At 38.4% G+C, this 25,462-nt stretch overlaps 1 protein-coding gene across 2 annotated transcripts in view; it reads right to left on the bottom strand.

The window, feature by feature from the left end:
* The window catches only part of LOC135221999 (polycystin-2-like), a gene marked incomplete at its 3' end in the record, with an annotated part of 122,946 nt that overhangs the window by 50,532 nt on the left and 46,952 nt on the right, over positions 1-25,462 (bottom strand). For both annotated transcript variants that reach the window (XM_064260107.1, XM_064260108.1), the window contains 4 exon segments: positions 7,454-7,581; positions 10,098-10,229; positions 10,630-10,760; positions 12,521-12,631. In XM_064260107.1, the coding sequence (XP_064116177.1) occupies positions 7,454-7,581; positions 10,098-10,229; positions 10,630-10,760; positions 12,521-12,631 (502 nt within the window).

Below are 25,462 nucleotides of genomic sequence, written 5' to 3'. Positions count from 1 at the left end.
AAACTTTGACTGTCAGTAGCAAACCAACACAGCAGGGTTTATTACCACTCCCAACTCCTTCTTGCCAAGAAGTGGAGCATATGCTACCAAATAGAGGGTTTGACATTACTATATTAAGTGAGCACAATATCAGTATGATTACCTTACTCATCTGTATCAGACCAGTCCAGCGAATGACAAGTCTATTCCTTAACCCGCCTGAAGGAAGAAAGAAAGGTACAGCGGTACCTCGGGCCGAAACACAGATTTACCCACTCCATGAACAAAAGCCTCGTTACCCAGGCTTCCGCATTAGCCCTCCACATCACTGGAAGCTTCTCCTTTAGCACTTTGTGGGCCTTGAAGGCTCGAGAAGTCTCCGAATGATAAACAAGTAGGGGTTTCACCTTGCAATCCCCACTGGCGTTCAAACAAAGTGCGAGCGTAAGCCTGTCTTTCATAGGCTTATGCCCAGGTAGCTTCTTCTCTTCCTCCGTGATGTACGTCCGACGAGGCATTTTTTTCCAAAAAAGGCCAGTCTCATCACAGTTGAAGACTTGCTGAGAACTGTAGCCTTCCTTGATCATCATCTCGTTGAACGTTTTTTTAAAGGCTTCCGCCGCTTTCGTGTCCGAGCTGGCCGCCTCCCCATGCCGCACCACCGAATGGATGCAAGTCTGTTTACAGAATTTCTCAAACCACCCATGCGAAGCCTTGAAGTCTGGGGTTGGCGTTGATGTCCCTTCTCCTCCGTCATCTTCGGCCTGGGCAATCAAATCGCAGAAAATAGTGCTGGCCTTGTGGCAGATTGCCGTCTCCGTTGTCGAATCGCCAGTGATTTCTTTGTCTTTTATCCAGATAAGAAGAAGCCTTTCCATTTCATCGTGCATGTGGGTCCTCTTGCTGGACAAAATAGTGATGCCCTTGGAGGGTGTAGCTGTTTTGATGACATCCTTCTGCTTAAGGATGGTGCCTATTGTTGACAGATTTCGGCCATATTCCTTGGCGATCACACTCAATCGCATACCAGCTTCATATTTCTTGATAATCTCCATCTTCATCTCCAAAGAGAGCATCCTCTTCTTTCTGTGAATTTCAACTTTCTTGGGACCCATGACTACGTATATACTGTACGTAATATGTTATGTAGTACGTATACGTATGTAGTAAAGTTCTCACACAACACGATAAAGTATACTACAACGAAATCACTAATGAATTTACATTAATAAATGAAATCGATAGAACGAACGAATACCGTGTGCGTACGATACAGATGATGCCGTGAAGTGACAGAAGAAGCACGCCGCTACATAGATGCATCATGGGAGGGATGCTGACCAATAGGAAAGAAGGATCTCATGGCAGTGACTAGCATCAGGAACCAATGGGAGACTGAGAGGATGGTGGCGAGTCTACTCAGTTGGTGGCGTGCGAGTTTCAAAATTGTTATCGGTAGTCCAGGCGAATCTCAGACATTACAGCGACAACCTTTCGTATCTTGAACAATTTTTGTATGTAGAGCCGTAAAATTTTTTGTATTTGCTTTCGTATCTCGAGTTTTTCGTAAGTTGAGCCTTTCGTATCTTAAGTTACCACTGTACAAGAGAAAGAAGGAGACCAGCCAACTCACTCATTCTCTCATCTACACAATCATCTTAGGTAAGATACAAAAGTGCCCTGTTACGGGCAACTATGAGTTACACAACCTGTTGGGCAGCTACCACAGGACCCAGGGAAAACGTGTCCGTAGATCTGTGGGCAACATCCTTAAGATAGAAAAAGGTGAACGTGGACTGGCATAACCAAGTACCAGTGCTAAGCACTCTATGTACAGCCAAGTTCTTTTTGAAAGCCACAGATGTGGTGGAGGAATCAAGAGTCAAGTACATATACCTGTCTGATGGCTTCCTGTATCCAAAAAGAGATAGTATTCTTTGAAACCTCTTTCTTTGTACGTCCTGTGCTAACAAAAAGTCTGCGGCAGCCTGGTCTAAGGTGCCGTGTCCTTTTAAGATAGCAACGCAGGGCCCGGACAGGACACAACAAAAGCTCTTGAGCATCACCACCCACAAAGTCATTCAGTGATGGAATGGAAAATGATGTGAACCTATCATTGTGCACAGAAGGATTTTGGGTCTTGGCCATGAATTCTGGGACAAATTCGAAGGACACTGACCCCCAATCCCTGGTGTGCTTCACATCATAGCTCAGACCATGGAGTTCTCCTACCCTCTTCAAAGATGCCACGGCCAGGAGGAAAACTGTCTTGAGTGTCAAGTTCCTGTCAGATGAGTGATGCAAAGGCTCATATGGACCCTTAGAGAAGCTCTTGAGAACCAGGGAAACATCCCATGTCGGAGGCTTGAGCTCCCTAGGAGAACTCAATTGCTCAAACCCCTTAACTAGCAAGGAAAGGTCCCAGGACGAGGAGATATCGATACCTCTCAGGCGTAACACTAAACTCAGGGCCGCCCTGTAGCCTCTAATGGCAGAAACGGACAAACGTTTCTCATCTCTGAGGAAGGTTAAAAAGTCTGCTATTTGCTGAATAGAGGTTGCGAGTGGAGAAAAATCCTGTTTACGACACCAATCACAGTAGATTGCCCATTTGCCTTGGTAAACCGCAGAGGTGGACTTTCTGAGAATGCTGGACATATGCCCTGCTGTTCTCTGAGAAAAGCCTCTCGCTCAGAGGAGATACTTGTTAGCCTCCAACCATGAAGAGGCAGGGATTCTACTGATTGGTGGAACCTTTCCGCATGCAGCCGACACAGGAGATGCCGCCAAGGGGGAATTTCCCTCAGAACCTCCGACAACGATGAAAGCAGATCTGGAAACCATTCCGCCTGAGGCCACAGAGGTGCTACCAAAGTCATCCTGAGACCCTGTGAACTCATCAGCCTGTTCAGAACTTGATGGATCAAACAAAACGGAGGGAAGGCATACACCTCCAGGTTGTCCCAGGGTAATGTTGGAACGTGTCCTCTGCTAACCCTAAAGGATCTGGAACCACTGAACAGAATATCTCTAGTTTCCTGTTGAACCGAGTCACAAAAAGGTCAAGCATGGGTCTCCCCAAAACCTGGACGAGTTTGTCTACTACTACTTGATGAAGGAACCACTTTGTGCCTAGGATATGATCCCAACGACTGGGTTTGTCTGCGACCACATTCCGTTTGCCTGGGATATACCTGGCTGAGAGCTCTACCGAATTGCTGACCGCCCACTGGTAAACCTCGACAGTCAAAGTGTGAAGTTGACGAGAAACCAGGCCTCCCTGCTTGCTCACATAGGCGACCAACATGAGAATGACAGAATGACCCTCTACCTTCTCCCGAAACTCCTCGAGACCCAGGAAGGCTGCCTTCAACTCCAAGACGTTGATATGCTGCTGTTTGTCCTCCAAACTCCAAATGCCTGAGGCAATGAGGCCATCTAAATGAGGTCCCTCTCCCCCCCCCCCCCCTCCCCCACCCCAACCTGAGAGGAAGGCATCTGAAAACAGAAGGAAGTCCAGAGGGAGAGAATGCAGAGGGACACCCTTCAAAAGATTTCAGTCGTCCAACCACCAACGAAGGTCTTCTCTCACTTCCAGAGACAGAGCAATCTTTAACAGGGGTGAGTCGCCCTCGCCGGAGAACAGAATTCCCCCAGTCTCCATTGTAGAGACCAAAGATGAAGACACCCATGAGGGACCAGTTTCTCCAGGGAAGACAAAACCCCCAAAAGAACCTGCCACTGATGAGCTGACTGATGTGGTTCTGACAGGAAGTTGTGCGCCACCCTCACAACTTCTTCAATCTCTGATCCGACGGAAAAACTCTTGCAACTGCCGTATCGATGACCAAGCCCAGGTAGAGAATCATCTGACTGGATACGAGGTTTGATTTTTCCTGGTTGACCATGATGTCCAGTTCCAGACAGAACCGAAGTAGACGATCTCTGTCCTGCAGCAGCTTTTCCCTGGAAACTGCCAAGACCAACCAATCGTCGAGGTACCTCAGCAAACGGATCCCCTGAACATGGGCCCAACTTGATACAAAAGAGAAGACCCTTGTGAACACTTGAGGAGCTGTTGTCAGCCCGAAGCACAAGACTTTGAACTCGAAGACCTTGTCCCCAAGAGAGAAGTGAAGGAACTTCCTGGACGTCGGATGAATAGGGATCGGGAGGTATGCGTCCTTTGTCTATCGACAACATGAAGTCGCCTTCCCTCACAGCTGCCAACACTGAATGTGGGGTCTCCATCTTGAACCGTGTCTTCCTGATGAAGTGATTCAAGGTGGATAAGTCGATTACATGCCAACCTCCCGACGACTTGGGCACCAAGATGTGACTGTAAAACCCCAGAGAAGGACGCACCACTTCCTCTATCGCATCCTTGTCCAGCATCTTCTGCACTTCTTCCTGAAGAGCTAAGAACTTCAGAAAATCTGGAGGATACGCCTTCCTGAGCTGAGGCTTGTCCGACAGAGGAGGAGAGAAGTCGAATGGCAGTAGGTACCCCACCTGAAGGACATCTACCACCCACTCCTCTGCCCCATAACTCTGCCACTTGGCATAATGGCCCGCCAGGCAACACCCCACCTGTGGCACAGGAGAGGGAGATGCGCCTAACCTACTGACAGCCCCCCTTTACCTCTGCCCCTCGGGCCCCTTCTTGGCTTAAAGGAACAGGAGCGAAAGGGACGTTGATCCTCTGACCTAGGCCGAGACGAACGGGGAGGCCCTGCCGAAACCGAACTCCTTGATGGCCTACCAAGCGATGATCTTCTTGACTGTTGCTGGGCAGGGGGAGGAGAAGGAGCAAGACACCTCCGAGGACGAGACTCCAACTTAGACACTGCCTGGTGCACTAGCCTGTCTTTAGTGTCAGCCCAGCACCAGTCTAATGCATCTTCCAGCTCGGTCTGAAGGAACAAAAATTGAGACTCCAACAGATCCCCATTTCTCAATGCCAGCAAGGACTCAGGGTCAACTGATCTTTCCATCCTAGAAAAGCTGCGTCTCTTCTAATCAGAAGGTTAGCCCATAAATTAACACAGAGGTGAGCCATTTACGAAAATGCCTAGCCTCCGGACTGCAACAAACTGGCAAGAGAGGATGCACTCACCAACCCTTCTGGGGACCTGTCAGAAGCAATCTTGGCAATGACCATAGAGAAGTCCAGCCAAGAAACTGTCTGCAACATGGAGGCTGCCATAGATTCCAACACTGAGGCATCCTGTGGAGACAAGGATGGAGCCACCGACCTCACCTGCTCCAAAGTCAATCCTGGCTACAGACGAATGACGTCTGGGTCAAGATGATGCAACATCAAAAATGCAGTTTGTTGCATAGTGCTTCCTATGCCTCGTGAGAGGTGGGGGTAGTAGCTTGGCAGAGCCCCTAGAGCAAAGAGAACCGTCCCGATCCGAAACAGAGGTGTTAACCTTATGCAAGACCGACTGGATGTGCCCCGACAAGGGAAGTTGAAACGATGATTTGGGATCCTGCGTAGCTCCCAGCAAGGCTTCCAAGCAGGAAGGAGTGTAAGACGACCGAGCCCGAGTCCTACTTTCTAAAATGTTGAATCCACGAATGAGATCGACAACTTCTGAAAAGGAAGACAAAAACTCTTCCGTGTCTCCCTCCTCCTGCTCCAGCAACGGAGAATGACGATGAGAAGGGTGTGTAGGCTCATCTAAAGCACCTTCCTCTTTTAAATTAACGGAAGAACCAGCAGCCAAATGGCCCGAAACATCAACTAACCTGTTTGAGCTGGGTCCAAGCAATGACTCCTGCAACGAACCAACTACAACACTAGGAACATCACTACGCACTCTCCCAACAGATGACTCTAACATGGCAACGAACGGGCACAGGCGTAGCAGATGTACAAACGTGAGTTGGAGAGGAATCCCGAACACTCGAGATCGAAAGAGAATCCCTCGGAGTCGAATTTCTGGAAGCACCAGGGAGAGGGGCAGGCAAACACACCTGCTGCACCAACTCTGCGCTCACAACCTTCGACCTCTTGACAGGCCCCTTGAGATCCTTACGGTGACGTATAGGCCCTGGAGAAGAAGTGGGAGCACCTGCAACATGTGCATGGATGGGGGAGGTTGCAACATGCTCGCAACTCAATGTAGAAGACGAAGCAGCCACTGCAGATAGCACAAGGGAAGATACACTAACACTCTCTGAAACACCAACACTCTCGGGAACACGGCTGCATTGTTCCTCCCTCGCAGGCGAAGAAAGGGCAAAGTCCTTAGCCTTCCAACGCTTGATACACCAACGCGGCAGAGATGGGGGAGAAGGAGAGGAAGACAGCACTGGTTCCTTATGCGATCTCTTCGCAGGAGGTGGGGACGATGCAACACACTTCCTCCAGTCCTTTCAGCCGACATGGCAGCCAGCTTATCTTCCAAAACAGAGTCCAATCTCTTAAGAACCACCTGGCATAAAGCCTCAGACAGATCAGCAAGAGAAGGCTCAGATAACATGGAAGGGAGATGCAGCAAACTGGGTGGCAGAGATGACATCACGGCAGCAAACAATGACGACACAGATGAGTGAGGCAGCACAGTGGAGACGACTGGTAGTGATGTCATCGATGGAAGAGAAGAAAAACCTTCCCATGAAGGAAGAGTAGAAACCCTATGATGCTCTCTCTTGCTATAAAACAACTTCCACTGCTCTTTAGGCCACACACAGCATTCCGTGCAAGGATTAGTTGTACAAACATTAGAGCAACGCCTACTACATGTGATGTGGGGATCGGTTGCCGCCGAAGCCAAAAAATGAGAACATGGAATACCTGGAGTTCCGGGACACACACGTTGACGAGGCCGAGGAGCAGAAGAAGCCATAATAATAGCCACACACACACACACTAAACACAATCGAAATGGGCAAAGAACCGGGTAAAGGCTGAGAGAGGTCAACTACAACTCTCGCCCAGGCGGTTCAGAAAAGACTGATGCGATGGCGTAGGTGCGTGGTTCTTGACCACTCTTCACCTGATATACACATGCGTTGCCAGATCTCACAAGAGTCCTTGCTTTCATCTGCATTTTAATCGGATCCAGCTAGGTGTTAGAAATTATCCTATTGTTAAGACCGAAGGTTTGTTCGTATGAACAAATTTTTTTTTTCCGGTTATGACCAGGAAAAATGTACCTCTGTCCTAAAATCCAGCTTAACATTTACCCTTCTTGAACAAAAAAGAATAAGGAAAAACTACTGTCTTTTAGTTAGTGCTGTTTATCAAGAATTATAATGTGTGTGATGCTATTTTTTCCAAAGTTTTACCATGAATGCATTAGTATCACATATTCATTACTTTGCCACCTAATCTTTCTTTAATTTGTCGTTCACTGGTCTTGCATGTGGAGAAATTGTTAAAACTTTTGGACGTGCATGGTAATGTATGGGAATGCTAGTGTATAGTGAAAGAGTATGGTGTCTTTAATGCAAAAATACATACGCAGTGCCATTAATATCAATACCAAACGGAGACTTGTCCTCAGCGCTCGGAGAGTAGACATCAAAGCACTGCCGAATAGCTCCTTTAAAGTCATCGGGCACAACACAGGAATCATTTCTAACCCGCACCTGTGAAACATATCAAATTAGGACTCAATTCTTCTCCACAAAAATGGATACTAGTTACTAACATTCATCTTACATTTCCTGTAAACAGGACAAGACGATACATTGCAGGAACATTATGAGTTAAACATTTTACCTTTTCTACTGGGAAATTTTTTCCAAGTTACAGAAACTAAGTATATTCATCCCCACACAGAAAATGTGGTTGCATTTTTCTAATGATTGTCAAGACTTCCTTGAGAAGGTTTGGTACATTATTCTCGATAACCCTTCTAAAAATAGGTTTACTAAGCTACCTATTTTAAAAGAAAATTTCTTAACTTTATAAAAAAAAATAATGCACTATACAATAGTATACTGTAATTAACCTAGTTATTATAGGGTCTGATTATGCGAGCATAGTAATTTTTTCCTTTGTTTCCACTTATTTCCTCCTTATGGTCTCAAATTACTTGCTGCCTGTGTACCTTGATTAAACCCACTGCAAAAAAAATGTGCCTTTATCTTTATTATTCAAGGAGAAATTATTAAATATACGTGTTATTATCAAGTAGTTCAACCAAACTGCCAAACTGACATAATCAACACTTATGAGGCTGACCTGAAAGGTTTGTTCTTAGTAAATATATTTTATCAGTTCCTAATTATGGGACATGCAATGCCTTGGAAAAGTAAAGATGAGGTTGAATATTCTGACCAAATTTCCTGTGGGGATTTATTTACAGGACTTGATATTTGTTGTTGGCTAGACATGTTTCACTGTAAATATTGCTCTTCCTTCTCTGGATTCTGAGAGTGGTGTATGTGTTATTCAACAATGACTCTTGTGTTAAATGAATGTGGTAGTGCTAAATTTACTGCAAAGTGGCTTTTTTTTTTTAAAGTAAAGAACACTACAATTCAACAGTGGGTTTCACCTGTTTCAAGTTGCCATCATTAGATTCATTATCAACAAATTGTACAACTGAATAATGATAATGGATGTTAGAGGTTGCAAAAATCAAGAATAATTATATTCAATCTGGTCATGATACTTGTTACACAGGCCTCATATAATCTTTGGAATGAAAACTTTCTTTAAGCCTTAACATAGTCCTTACAGTTGTTGTCAAAAGAATCAACATGACTAAGGGTACTGGATTAAAGGGACCTGTCTCACCCGGATGTCTGGTTTATTAGAGCATATTAAGAAAATTGATTTAAGCCACAGATATAACCAATCTTCATCTCAGAGAGCTAGGCACCATTAACAGCCTCAAAACATGTCAGACTTTATTTCATCATTAAGATTAGACGTAGTGAAAGCATGTCAATGCTTGTGGCCACAGAAGCTACAAACTGCCTCTACACTGAATCTAATCTGGAATGATCCATCTGAACCAACCACCAAGTTTTCAGTTATTCTTATCAGACACAGGAATCAAGATCCCTATCTATGGCTATGAGAAAGTTCCCTGACTTGACCCATTAGGTGGGACCCTGATCGTTCTGATCAGTATTTTGTGCATCTTCAGTCCATGGCAGGCAAGTGTTAAACATACCTAAGGATCTGTCACAAACTCTTAAACTTAAAAAGTTAATAACAAAATAGATACCTTGAAGAAAATCACGTACCTTTAAAGGTTTTCGTGCTAGGCTACACTGTATAAGTGGAATACAAATCAAGTAGAGAATGCTAAACAACTTATACCTGAGCGTAATAAGTATCTTTCAAAAGCAGTCTCAGGATTGCTGAACAAGTGCTATCTTGTTAAGTTAACAGTAACTATCCTTTTTATAAGAGTGCTTTTTCAGAAAGTTTATCTTCAGACTGGACACAAACTTCTCTTCCCCCCAAAAAATATACAGCCCTGTTTCTAATGAGAACTGTTCTTTCACACTAACTCCTGCTATCCTCAATCACAAAGCTGTCAAGAGATTGGCACATTCAGTCTCAATAAGAGACAAATTACTTTTTTCCAACTACTCAGAATCTCATGGTCCAATGCAAGCTACCATATTTCTTAAGAAACTCTCTGCCTAGTTATCTCCTATGCATTGGCCAGTGCAGCCATTGTTTTTTACATCATTTAAAAGTTCATGACCTGACTAGAGGCCCTCTTGGTTTATACTCTATGTCATGAACTGTAACTCCATGATTATAATGCAGTTTTGTTGAATGATATAACACTTGTGAATCAACAGGATTAGCAAATGTCAATAAAAATGCATTTTCAAATTGCAAAAGTGCTGGGACCTATGAGGTCATTCAGTGCTGAAGGGGAAATTGACAGTATGAAGGTTTGAAAGGTGTAACAGGAGGAAAACCTAGCAGCTACTCTATGAAACAATTGTTAGAGAGGGTGGAAAGTCAGATGGAAAAAAGAGAATATGAATGGAGGTACAGTAAAAAGAATGAAAGAGGTTGCAACTAGGGGCCAAAGGGACACTACAAAGACCCTAAAGTAAAGCCTCCAGAGCACATGATGTACATATTTAAAAAGATAATAAAATCTGCAATAAACAAACTTTGAACTAACCTGTCGTATTCGAGGAACACCAAGCAATCTGTTTTCATAAAGGATATTCCGATCATCTTCCTCGGTAACTGTTTGGGCTGCATCATACCAGTACTCCCAATACAGTCCATCCAACAAAGTATTTTCTGTATACTAAAAAGAAAAGAATTTCAATGCTCTGCAACAAAAAACTAGTACGTACACTGTTAACATTCTAACAAAACATCAAATAGGATGGATCTTATGCCCTCTGCACTCTCTTACCACACACAGTAATCCCAAACAATCACATCAGATAACTAGAGAATGTTACGATACACTGTCATCTAACTTTCACTAGCTTTACAGTATTTGATGAAACAACTAACTTTCTGTATAAAAAATTTGGATCAGCTTTGAAAATGATACAGATCATACGAACAAATTACAACAATTTACTATAATTTTCCTTTAATATCTCATTTCATAAGATCTGTAAATTAACAATTGACCTTATTCATCTTGATTTTAAAGAACTGAAATTCATCTCTCAAAATGGTGATCAGTAACTTACTCTCCAAAAGTCCAGGACTTGTGTTGATCCTCGAAAGGTGTTTTGGTTGTCCGGATATGGGGCATCTAGGAACAGGTCACTTAGAACCCTTGTGTAGTAGTACATCGTAGGGGAAGTCATACCAAAGGTCACTGTTGAAAGAAATAACTATTAATGTCATTAATAGTTACTAACTTTTAAAACATTCAAAGGAATTTTATATAATGATGAAAACATCATATGGCATTATATAAACAAAAAAGAAATGATGAGAATGGTAACATATAGTATTTGGATTATACCACAAAGCACTGCAATGAGTTTGGGTTTTTAATCTTAATCAAACACTAATCTGGTTGAGTCACTTGATCACCAAGAACTAGTACTTAGTCTGCACTTTTACTGTCACAGTGTCATTAGGCAAAAGTCCTATAATCTTTAAAACAATTCTAGTACGTAGTTCAGAAATCCACATGTTGGCTAAAGATGACTTATTTTCCAAATGGTCTCTGAAAAAGTTGCTTAAAAAGAACTTACCTATCAAATACTGCTTTCTATATACCCAGCAACTACGTACTCTTAATGTAAGGCCCTTATGGAAGGCTTAACAATTTTGCTTATACTATATACATACATATATCACATGAATCTACAAACGGAGTTAATAACTTAATAAATCTTGTAAACAAAAATGACCACAGGTTTACATAAGCAATCTTCAACACAGCACTTCGATAAGCAATGATGCAACAGTTTTTAACTTGTTACTGGCTGTACAGAATACCGAAAATATTTTGGTTTCTGTTACAAATGACTAGGTCCAACAAGTATAATGAACTCTTCAGTTGGTCACCATGAATGTTATCAAAATATAAGTTTCCATTACTATCCCACACAAGTACCAAGTGTTAAAATCACTTAAAAAACAATATCTCAGCCACAATCAGAAGCCATGCATCTAATACAGATGACTCAAATGAACAAAATGGAGACCGACATTCTGAAAATCAAGCCAAATTTTCTTTACCCTAAAAGCATGAATAATTGATGAATTTAGTAATGAATAAGCTAATTATTAATAATGTATATTTAACAGCCTTTACACCTAAAACATAAAACTGAACTTGACTTTATGGGTGAATTCTCAAAAAACGTCAATTCTGTTTGACAGTGCGAACCTTCATGACTCAGCAACTGTCAGATTGGCTTGAGTCGGAAGCCTTTTATGTTTACCTGTACAGAACTGTTCAAAACTTTAGTCCTGAAGACCGAAAGTTGTGTTGTTCCTGAAGAAAACTCGGTAAATAATTTTAAAAACAGGACTATGAATTCTCTGAGAATTTAAAAAGGTCACTAAACAGCATTCCCATCCAAATTACCAGCATAGGTAGTTAGTGTATATAATACAAAGCATTCGGTTGACTTGCACTAAATTCTGTCTGTCTGCGCTCTGAAGAGATGGACGTTTTAAACAACCTCATGTCCCTTGGGTTTGAAGATTTGTACTCAAACTTGTACACAAACACTTGAATTATGTCCAAGTCATGATTTCTTTGTATTAACTATTCAATCTCAGACTACTATCCTTCTTTGTGGCCAAGAGGACTAACTGCTAAAACAATACTAACGATGGTGAAGACGGGTCTAGTCCAGCATTAGTAAAATTCATCCAAATTTGAGATAAAACTTACTCAGAACTGAGCGACTATATGGTATATTTCACTTTTAGTATCATGCAGCTGTTAGAACCCTATCATGTAATCATTGTTATAACCAAAAACATTAGGGAAACAATAAGTTTAAATGTCACAGACATAAAATCACAAACAGTACTGCACAAAACGACGTTACTCTTCACTTACGCAAACGTCCTTTATCAAAAGTTGAAGCTCATAGAAGCTACAGCACTTACATATGCAGAGAATGACTAAGAAGATTATGTAGATGACAAGTTCTCTGAGGGTGGTTCGTACATATACTTCTCTGTCTTCGGCTTTTGTCATCTGCCTCGTCGCCCACATGCCTGCCGATAAAAACATTTACGTTTTTTTGTTATTTATATCAAAGTTTGGTATTAACATTTGTTACTGAACTTATTTCATGGTTGCTTCCTCTTTTGTTTTCAACAACTATTGTTCTACATCTTTCAATTAAAATCACATCTTTCTCGCTTTCAGCTTCAAATCGTCGTGGAATTTTGTGTTTGTCAATTTCCACTATTTAGTGTAAAGTTACATAACGAATAATTCTTTAATCTCATTCTACAGCAGTCTTTATATATATATATATATATATATATATATATTAATATCTATATATATATATTATAATATATATATATATAGTATATTATGTATTTTAAAGTGTTGTTAATAATAGCCGTTTTAATATTTTTAGATATAGTCAATCAGTATGGTATTCTTACTGTTTCTTTTTATTTTATCTATCATTCTATTGATATGTGACCCTGATGATGGGAAAAGTTATATATTCCCGAAAGCTCGGCTGTACCTCTGTTTTATTCTAAAAAGAAAAAAATAACAATGTCTGCAATATTACCATGTCTTCCAGCTATCCTGTTCCTCCTTAAATTGAAATTTTCTAGAAACGACAACATACCCAGAATATATATATATATATATATATATATATATATATATATATATATATATATATATATATATCTGGGTATGTTGTCGTTTCTAGAAAATTTCATTCTATAGAAAAACAAAAAAATAACATGTCTGCAATATTACATGTCTTCCAGCTATCCTGTTCCTCCTTAAATTGAAATTTTCTAGAAACGACAACATACCCGAATATATATATATATATATATATATAGATATATATATATATATATATATAATAATATATATATATATATATATATCTGGGTATGTTGTCGTTTCTAGAAAATTTCAATTTAAGGAGGAACAGGATAGCTGAAAGACATGGTAATATTGCAGACATTGTTATTTTTTTCTTTTTAGAATAAAACAGAGGTACAGCCGAGCTTTCGGGAATATATAACTTTTCCCATCATCAGGGTCACATATCAATAGAATGATAGATAAAATAAAAAGAAACAGTAAGAATACCATACTGATTGACTATATCTAAAAATATTAAAACGGCTATTATTAACAACACTTTAAAATACATAATAAAGTAAAAAAGGAACATACAAACCTAAGTTTACTGCAAATCAAAACTGACAAAAGAGCAATGACTAAGTTATAAGAGATTACGTAAAATGCAGAAACATACTGAAAGAGAAAGAAAATAATGTGAATATTCAGAATAAAAATAAAGATTATGTTGGACAAAATACTGGAAAACCTGCTGTTCGTGTCGTAATTAAATGGGCGAATAAGAAAGCTGTGAATGAAAGAGGGTGAAGTGGTGTGAGTAAAAGAGAGAGAGAGAGAGAGAGAGAGAGAGAGAGAGAGAGAGAGAGAGAGAGAGAGAGAGAGAGAGAGAGAAAACACACATGCAAATTATGCAATGAACAAAGGTTTGGTTATTGAGTGTTGTAGATTGCTGTTTAATATGGAGGAACTCTAAAAAGGGAAGCGAATGGCTGTTTTTTGTTTGTCCGAGTATTTGAAAATCACTGTATTGTATGAAATGGTGGCAGCATATGGCATGAAGTCTAATGGCACTATTTTCTTTTTTTCCTTAAAGGTAAGCTTGTACAATGGCTGACACCCCTATGAGAGTCGATGGCACCTTAAGCAGGAATTTGGTACATCCCACATAAGTCCGAAAATGATATTGTGGGCAATTAAGCTTGTAAACTGTGCAGGTACACAAACTCCAGGAGGGTGTCTTTCAAGCAAAACAGTCTTCCGATTGTAAGAGGGTTGTTAAAAACAAATCTGAAAGAACATATGGGTACATATGGCTGAAGTGACAATAATTCACGTTTGAGTGGGCCAGTATTGGTGAATGGTAGAGAAAACATACATTTTCTTTTTAGGAACTGTGCAGACTACAGTTTTTAGCTTAAAAATAATCTAAAAATTCTTTTATGATTTTATTGAACATGTTCAGGGGATAGGAATTATTCTTAAAATAAGTCTCTAAAAACCTAACTTCTGGGTGAAAGTTATTCCAGTTGGCCATGGTGCAATAACCACCGACATAAATGGAATGATTCACATTATATAAACTGACAATAAAGGTGATAAAACCATTTTCACCTCATATATCATTGGCATAACTTCATAATAAATAGCCTATTCAAGGAATACAGTGAACCCCAGTATTTGCGAGGGATGCGTACCGGAACAAACCGCCCCCCCAACCCCGCGCGAATAGCCCGAATCCGCGAATATTTAGAACCCCCCCTCTAAAAATGCTTATAACTGCCTATCTTGACAGTTCAAATGCTAAATGTACATTTAAGTATCATCCTACATCAAATACACCTTAAATTCTTATTCCATTACTGCATTAATCTCTGAAATTATATTATCATTTCAAAGTCATCTTAAGACATTTTTCCATTAGAAATATATACATACATCTAATAACAGAGAGAGAAGAGAGAGAGAGAGAGAGAGAGAGAGAGAGAGAGACTATTGAATGGGCATCATCATACATTTGACCATCAAGAGCGAAATTATCTGTGAATTATTTCGAGACAAAATATCTCTGTCATACAAGTATCTTTGAGAGAGAGAGAGAGAGAGAGAGAGAGAGAGAGAGAGAGAGAGAGAGAGAGAGAGAGAGAGAATTATTTAACATAAAATTCTATAATCTATTCTTATTAAACTTAATACCGTAATAAGCAATATTAATATTTGAAAATTAGTAAATCATTTTGTATCATAAAAATGTAGTCATAAAAATAACATCAAAATACACTAATTAGTGAACATTTATTGACTATAAATATGTGTTAATGCCAATTGGTTAAAAAGAGATTTTCCCTGAGAGAGAGAGAGAGAGAGAGAGAGAGAGAGAGATTTTTTCAGTACATCCTTTGACGCCAAGATGGCAACAATTATTTGAGATTCACTAAGATGCAACACTCAACCCTACCTTTGCTGTCGGGTTTCTTGACATTTGTGACAGCTCCAACCCTAACTCTCTCTCTCTCTCTCTCTCTCTCTCTCTCTCTCTCTCTCTCTCTCTCTTTCCAAGTCTCTATGCTAAAAGATTGGGATTTCCTTCATTCTTACATAATTCTTTAATTTATAAACTAAAATTTTGCTAATTCTTTATGGTATTTTCTTCAATGAATTGATATTATTGCTATTTACATTAATACTACTTGAAAATTACTAAATTATTTATTTATATCATATTACATAATTTAATCTTATCAAACTACATATATTTGAAAATTAGTAAATCATTTTTGTATCATAAAAATGTATTTTGTCATAAAAGTAACATCAAAATACTCTAGTTAGTCAATATTTATCGACGGAAAATCCTGCGAATGAGTAAGTCCTCCCGAACATAATTATGAGACAGGTCCCACAGAAAAATCAGCGACTATAAGTCGATTCATTTAAGGTAGATTCTTGCGCCTACGAGACGTTTGTTTGGCGGCCTCTGATTGGCTGGTAGCGGGAGGCAGACTGCTCGCTCAGTGGGTCATATTTTCGTTTGTAGCTTAGAAAACTAGCAATATGTTTACATTTCTTCATTTATCTCACGTTTTACAAAAGATAGGAAAGTTTTGGTCATACCTAAGGATTCGGTATTAAATGTACAATTAAATAATCTTTTCCTGAAATCAATAAGTTAAAATACAAAGGAATTACAACGAGTAGAAGTGAAGGGAGAAACATTTCATTCTTTATACCTGTTTTTATTCATCATCGGATTTTGCATAATCATGAGATCAAGATAAAATAAAATCTTGTGTTATTAAACAATAAAATCACCCTGAATACGCTGGTGCTTTCAGATTTTAGATGCGTGTAATATGTAAAGAGAAAATGAAGAATATGTCTTATTATGTTGCATTCGTGCTTGACTCGGTTTGACAATAGTACCGAGACACATCGTTGGGTCTGGACTGGTCCTCTCAGCTAGAGCCGTTGGCGTGTTGGCAGTTGCCAATTGGCGATATGAGAAGTTTGCAGTTTCGAGACTATGTATTCACCGAATTATTATGTCCTTATATTTTCTATAAATAAATGCATAGAATTCCCATTATGACTTTCGAACATTTTTACTCAAATATCATATATGTCCGTATTTCTGGAAAAAAAAAACATATCTGATAAAAAAAGTAAATAATAAGATGGATGCAATCTAGGTATCGTTGGAGGTGTGTAGGCTGGCCGCCGGGGCGGGAAATTCAGTCCAGGAATGAATTTGAAATAAAATCTACGGACCTACTTCGGACTCTTCAGCTCATCCTTAGTTTTAATGGGGTTGGTTTCAACATATTGTTTCTAATTTTCTTATATGAATGAATATTTTCAAACTTAAGAGATATCAGATACTTAATGAGTGATATGAAATAATAATCTCAGTGGAGCAATAAACACAACGAACTAAGCAGATTTTTTTTTTCTTTTCAAGCAGATGTCTCAAGATGACAGCACCATTCGTCGCACCGTTTCCAGATTTGCAAGTCAAGCTCGCAACATTATAATGAATGTTCATCGTTACTTCAGCTCACAGTGGGGAGCAGACTCAAGAAATGAAGTATTTGAGAAGACCGCCAAAGCTACAGTGCAGTGCCAACCAACACAGTGAAAAAAATCAAGCGACAGTCATCTGAATGTGGTAACGTCCCCTTCGCTTCACCTGTATATCCCAGGAAGAGGATCCGAGTGAAGGACAAGGTGGATAGTTTTGAAAATGAATGTATTCGGAAGGAGATTTTGTCTTTTTACGAGAGAGGAGAGCTTCCCAACGTTAGATGCCTACTGGAAAAAGTGAAGGAAGACCCGGTAAAGTTTAATGGTGGAAGAACAACGTTATGGAAAATTGTGAGAGGGCTTGGATTCCGGTACAAAAAAGTGACGAGTGAAGAGCAATTTTAATGGAACGTGATGATATAGTGGCAGTGAGAACTGAATACTACGGTTTAATTGAAAAGAATAGGATTGTAGTCCAACTGAACGTAAACCTGAAGTATTCCTGGATGAAACTTGGATAAACCAAAATGAATGTGTACGTCAGTGTTGGACAACGGGGTGAAGGCGAAATAGGACCCAAACTTAAGACTGGAAAGGGGGCAAGATTTATTGTGGTGCACGCGGGGAGTGAGAAGGGGTTTGTCAACAGATGCGTTTTTACTATTTTTTGTTTAGGTCAAAAAATGGTGCCAAAGGGGACTACCATGATTCCATGGACATGAAAGGTTTTTAAAGTGGTTTAAGGAACACTATTGCCTAATATAGAAGATAGATCTCTAATCATAATGGACAATGCTCCCTACCATAGCAAAATAGAAAATAAAGTGCCAACAACCAGCAACAGAAAAAGTGAAGTCATACAGTGGCTTTCTTCTAATAACGTCACCCAAACGACCCATCAGCAACAAAGCCAAAATTGCTGCAGATTGCCAAGTGTCACAAGAAAAACTGAGGTATGTGATAGATGAGATAGCCCGTGCAAATGGTCATGATGTGTCTCAGACTGCCCCACCTATTATTGTCAGTTTAACCCCATAGAACTTATATGGGCTCAAATAAAGGGGGATATCAGAAAAAAATAACTCTAATGCAAATCAATCTTTGAAAACTGTTGAGCAGCTTACGAGACTGGCGATAGACAAAGTTACAACAAAGAAGACTGGAAGAAATATTTTCACCGCGTTAAGAAAGTTAGAAGATGATTATAGGAGGAAAGATGTTGCTAGAGAGCATATGTTTGAAAGTTTTGTTATTGACATTGGAGATGACGAAACTGACAGTGATGATATTGATATTATGGAGGATGACACTGACGTGATGATATATATCAATGATTTTCCATTATTTTTTTTTTTAAATTGAAGACCTAACAGTGTTTCCATAGTTGTCCATTTTTTAGATAGGCAATTTCATAACTACAGTATATCCATATTGAGTTTTCCTTTTTTTTAATATTTAATGGCATAACAATGTACATATCTGTTTATAAATTCTTTTTACTTGGTTTTAATAGAAAAAGGGGATATCAATGTATCTTTATAATTTCCCATTCTTTTTGTTCCAATAGGTAATGACATGATTATGTATATATGCATGATTTTCCTTTATTTATTTTTAAATAATGATGACGTAAAGAAAATTTGTTAAAATTTTAATTTCTTTTTGTTCATATCGATAGCCTAATGAAAACATACCAATGTAAGCCTACTGTGTAGAGTTTCTTTTGTGTTTTATGACATAATATATCTGCATGAATTTCCATTCTATTTGTATCAAAAGATGATGATATAACAGTCTTCTGATTAGTCTCATTATCCTACAGTCCTACTATATATATACAATTATGCAGGGCTGTGGGAACGGTTACGGGAGCTATTCTAACTCAGGTATGAATTAAGTAATTCAAGAATAATCAACTACCTCAGGAGAAAACTAAGCAAATTTTTCCTAAACATTGTTGTAGACATGTTGTCAAGTGTAACATGTATATAAAGGAGATAAACATTCTGGTGTAAGAGTAACTCAAGCAATTCTGAAAAAGACAGTATATTATATTCGTTACATCGTCAACAAATTTTATGGTAAGAAATAAACATTTGTACTTTTGTTTATTGAGTGAACATATGAAAACCATAAGCTTTTGATGTTATTGGCCAGAGAAACAAGTTCTGTTATTTATCAGTGAACCTCATAAAGCATCCACATTTCTCACTTAGACTATATTGAAGCCAAAACACCCAGATGCATCCATCTGATTATTTACTTTTCTTTTATCAGATATGTCCAGAAATACGGACATATATAATATTTTAGTACAAAAATGTTCGAAAGTCATAATGGGAATTCTATGCATTTATTTATAGAAAATGTAATGATCATAATAATTCGGTAAATACTAGTCCTCGAAACTGCAAACTTCTCATATACGCCAATTGGTCAACTGCCAACACGCTCTATCTGAGAGGACCAGCCCCACGATATCTTGCGTCTCTCGGCACTACTGTCAAACCGAGTCAAGCACGGATGCAACATAATAAGATATTCTTCATTTTCTCTTTACATATTACACGTATTTAAAATCTGAAAGCACCAGCGTATTCAGTGATTTTATGTTTTTAAAACACAAGATTTCATTTTATCTTGATCTCGTGAATTATGCAAAATCCGATGATGAATAAAAACAGTATAAAGAAAATGAAATGTTTCTCCCTTCACTTCTACTCGTTGTAATTCCTTTGTATTTTAACTTATTGATTTCAGGAAAAGATTCATTAATTGTACATTTAATACTGAATCCTTTGGTATGACCAAAACTTTCCTATCTTTTGTAAAACGTGAGATAAATGAAGAAATGTAAACATATTGCTAGTTTTCTAAGCTACAAACGAAAATATGACCCGCTGAGCGAGCAGTCTGCCTCCCGCTACCAGCCAATCAGAGGCCGCCAAACAAACGTCTCGTAGGCGCAAGAATCTACCTTAAATGAATCGACTATAGGTGGGTCCGTGAATCTCGAGAACACAAATTCCTTATCAATGAAATCAACCTTTAACTCTGAGGGGCACGCGAACGAACAAAATGAAAACATCGAGTTATACGGTTGGGTTCACAGCGACCTTTATGGTGACCTTTCAGTAATTCTAATGGTAGAGTAATTACGGATAACATTTTGTAATTAGAAATTCATTATCCTTTTGGTAGTAAATAACTTCTCCGAACAATGTAGTCATTCATGCAAACGATAACTGTCGTAAATTATAGTAGTATGCATTGTTGCTTGCGATTGGCGACAAAGCGTAAACGCAATAAAACCACTTTTGCACTACATATTATTGGCATATCTTCACAATAAAAAGCCTATTCGAGGAATAATTCCTCGGGGAGAGCATTTTTCAAAAGACAAAAATACACTTAACAGTATGCATTGATTACTTTATTTTGCTGCAGTTACATTAATATACAGTATGGTCATACTGTAATCAGTAGAGTAAATGATTTTTAAAATCACAAATGCACATTCAGTCACGAAATATTAACATAATATACGTACGAAGATCACCGTGACGTCACCAAACCTAGAGTTTTGTTTGTATGTACGTAATATTGTACACAATGCAATAGTAGCTATACCGTTCTACAAACTTCCCACGTATTTTACTTACGTACGCTCTACTTCATCATAAAACACTTTACTTACTGTCTTCCTGTGCAGCGTATCTCCAAATAGTATACAGAGGAAAATTAACAATTCGGGAATTTTTCCATAAAGCAATATTCACTAATTACTGTATTTTCCTTTTATTAATATCAATGTAAACAGGAAAATATCGATAAATGCTAAATTTAAATTTAACAAAAACAACAACGCTTGCTCTCTCTCTCTCTCTCTCATATATCTACACATCTCAATGAAAAAACAAACACTTCAAAAAACCTTATTTCACCTACAGAACAAACTATAATATTGATTTGTTATTATCGTAATATGTACAAAAACCGATTGTCCCCGACATTTACTGTAGGTAGGTGCTGCCCTATTTTTATTCTTTCTCTGATTTATTGAACTGTGCTTCATTATAAGTTTAGTATGACACAGCAATTATCACACATATTACAACAGTATACAAGAGAATATTTTATCACTATTGATGTTCCATCTCTAATCAATGTAAAAATATTTAAAATACGAATTCTAAAGGTAAACAACACAACGATGTTATCATTCTCGTCCTAAGCCAGTCTAACTACCGTCCCAAGCTGTTATCTCTTTCTCTCGCTCTCCCACAGAATCATTAACTTTTACGTACATAATCAAAAAATAATAATTCCATTCATATATTAGTTTCTTTTAGGAACTAAATTGTTTTCCTAAATAATTCTTTCGGTAATATGTGCCGACCAGCGGATTCTCAGAATGTAAACATTCTGATGAACATTTTTCAAAAGACAAAAATAAACTTTGATTACTGTACTTTGCTGTGTTTATACATTAATAATATTACAGTATGGTACCGTAAACAGTACAGTAAACCATTTTATCATAGTTTTGAGCAGCATCCATATCAGGAAAATAAAGAGGAATTGTTGGCTAATATTCTTTCGTTTGCAGATCTGCTGAAGGGGGAGATTGAAAATAGGAAAGAATTTACAAAAGATTTATGGCATTATAGACATAAAACTTAAACAAACATAAACAAAGGAGAAATAAAACAAGCAAGGCAGCCGTTTCAAAGACAATTCCTTTCTACTACTAGGAGCAACTGTGTTTGCATTTGGACAGTTTTAATTTGCTGTTGTACACTCGGCAAGGAATGTTAAGATACAGTTTTTTTAAATCTTCGGACATATAGTGTTCAATAATGCCACACCTGGCAACTCTAGAAAGGGGGCGGAGCTTCAAAATCATAGCGTTTGTTGCTTTCTAGATTTCCATTAACTTTACACCGTAAAGATTCTGTAGAGGTCCTTTAATAATTTATACTTGAATGCAGAAACAGGCTCTATATTATTCGCTAATGTTGGTTTGGTAACGTCAGTTCAGGGTAGAATATCGGTCATCCTTCTTTAAAACCTACTGTGAAACCTTTATTTATAAGTAACGTTTAACACTCAACTGACGTAACATTCATGCGTAAAGGAAGACAGATCTTAAACAATGTGAGAAAGTGTTTTAAAATTTGGTCAGTACTTATGGAAATCCTGAGGAACATTACAGTAAAGAATGAAATATTATGACGATAGAGAGAGAGCGCGCAAGCATACGCCTATCGATAGAGATACTTAATTCATTATATTTACTTTGAGAGATTAAGTGACAATATTTTTTTCAAATGTTTCAAAAGTGGGGAGAGAGAGAGAGAGAGCACAAGCATAGGCCTATCTGTAGAGATACTTAATTCATTATATTTACTTTGAAAGATTGAGTGATAATATTTTTTCAAATGTGTTTTAAAAGTGAGAGAGAGAGAGAGAGAGAGGAGAGAGAGAGAGAGAGAGAGAGAGAGAGAGAGAGAACAAAATCTGCTTACGTGAAAGCTTAGGCTATTTATTAACTACTTAATTTCATTATATTTTCTTTGGGAGATTGAGTGGTAATATATATTTTTAAAGTATGTTTTAGAAGTGGAGAGAGAGAGAGAGAGAGAGAGAGAGAGAGAGAGAGAGAGAGAGAGAGAAATTATAGTATTGGTGACGGACTTGTGACGGGGAAAGGCAGAATGATGAAGAGCGGTGAGTCGGTGCACAGATACCTGGGAAACGGGATGATATGACTGCCAAGATCGTGCTGCACTATGCTAGATAAAATTTGAAGGATTATAATATTCAAGTAAATTCTCTAAGAAATTCATACCCAAATCTTGATTTCATTTGACAGTTGCCATAACTTTCAAAGATTGTAAAAAGACGTGGAAAATTTTAGACAGTCTGCGGTCATTCTTGCTCTCTTGATATAATATGTACTTTTGAAAATCGGGTTTCATCCACAAATAATTCCCGAAAAAAGCTATGTTAAGTAAAAATAGTTATTACCACAAATAACCCAATATGTATTGCACAGACAATTAAAGTTTTATATCGTGCAAATAAGGCTGATGTGTTGGGAGATCTCTCAGTCTCGCAGCAAAGAAATGCAGTCGTGTAGGGTTGTAGGCTACTACGTACTGCTTTGTATTGGGAGCATATAGCCAGAACATCTTTGAGCTGACATGCTACTTTAACCTTGATAAAGATTTATGTTTAAAGACGGTAGCTTTGTAAACAGCAACTAGCATTCGATCCATGTCAACGTCAAAGTAATCAAAGTGTGAAATCAGTTACGTAAGCCAGTATCCAGTGACTTGCGCTTTCCCGCTCGAAGTTCTAGGGCTCCTCCACATCATAGAAAACGCTCTTGCGGATGCAACTAGATTTGCTCAACCTACCTTAGCCTTAGCAACATTGGCTGCCATTGACGTCAGCTAACATTAAACGCTTTGGAATACAAACATGAGTTTGTAGAAGCTAAAAATAATTGCATTCACCATTTACAATGATAAAATAAAATCCCCGTTCATGAAGGAAAACGAGTATATATTGTCGTCGTGATCCATAGTACTACAATCAGAAATTCACATTCTATCTACCAGATCTCTATGAACGAATCCATCTGAGAAATTCCAATTACTTCGGACATATATCGTGTTTTTGAGTATCAGAACGGTTTTGTTTTGCAGTTTTAACTAATATGATATAATTTGCAGTGTATTTTCATATTCTAGATTAAATTTAGCAATATTATGTCTTTTCAGTAAAAACAAATGGGAAATTCGATGAACGAAAGCTAATGAAAACTGTATCTTCAGTTTTCTTGTCGAGTGTACATGTGTATCATCTTCAATCAACACAGGCTAGGTAGGCTGGATCAGTGGTGAGTACCCATATGATTGCTTGACGTATATTTGTTGTTTGAACTAGTACTAAAATAGGCAGTCAGCCTATACGAATTTTTATAGGTGGGGCATCTTTGGTGTTTAAACTTTTCATGTAGGCAGTAAGGCTGTAACCTAAGCATTTTTGAGGGGTGTGATAACGCGGATATTTGCTTAACGCGGGTGGTTGTGGTCCCCATCCCCAGCGATTACCGAGGCCCTACTGTATTATTGTGAGTGTGTTTGTTTGTGTGTGTACAGCTGTTCCAGTTAAGGCTGGCTCTTTTGAGTTAGATACCACGGTCTCTTGGGTTATATCTGATGACAAACAAGACAATACCTTCTACCTCAAGTACCTTAAAAATTATACAAACATACAAAGTTTGTAACATTGCATCAGAAATTCATGCTTGTAATTGTAAGCAACTGCAAGTAATGGTAATGTGCATAATTTCACCAATATTAGATGCCAATAATTTAATCTGAATGAGGAATGTTATATAATATGAAGGCCAAAGGCCAAGCACTGGGAGCTATGAGGTCATTCATCGCTGAAAATAATGATGGAAAAGTTGTTAAGAGAGGGTGGAAAGAAAGATGGAAGAAAGATATGAACAGAAGTTTAGCAAAAGGAACACAAGGGGTTACAGCTAGGGGCCGAAGGGACGCCACAAAAAACCTTATGTAATGCCTATAATGCACTGTGTGAGATGCATTGACGCCATTATCCCCTGCGGGATTACTTGAGTGTATGTTTGTTTGTATGGTGTTTTTACGTTTCATGGAACCAACTGCTTTACGTGACTTCCAAACCACGTCAAGAGTGAATTTCTATCATCAGAAATACACATCTCTAACCCCACAGTGGAATGCCCAAGAATTTACTTTGAGTGTGTGTCTGAGTATGCGTGAATGTATTTTGCAGAAGTGTGTGTGTGTGTGTGTGTAATAATGCTTCCGCCAAGATATGCTAAAATCAATCTGATTATAAATATGTGCGCTAATGGTATTGCTGTTAAAGTGAATGTATCCTCCCATGGAAACCATAATTATGGCAAATCGATAATAAAGGTATTCTTTACACTGATGTACACGAATGAGGACAATTGTGTTTGTCATTCCTAAGCAAAATGGAAATACGATAAGTTTTTTAATGTGCTCAGCTACTTAGAAATTGTCTAGACATGAGGTGATAATTTCATCCCTTGTTTTGAGATAATTTAGTTTCTTGCCTTAGAAAACGATCCCACTCCAGAAAACTGCATTTTAAAATAATAATTAATCTTATGAAAGACCTCAATGACATACTTGAGTACCTGCAAATGGAAAACCTCA

Source organism: Macrobrachium nipponense, chromosome 3, assembly GCF_015104395.2.
Source record: "Macrobrachium nipponense isolate FS-2020 chromosome 3, ASM1510439v2, whole genome shotgun sequence".
Taxonomy (NCBI): Eukaryota; Metazoa; Arthropoda; class Malacostraca; order Decapoda; family Palaemonidae; genus Macrobrachium; species Macrobrachium nipponense.
The sequence above is the reverse complement of the archived record's forward strand: the minus strand, read 5'-3'. Positions and strand labels throughout refer to the sequence as shown.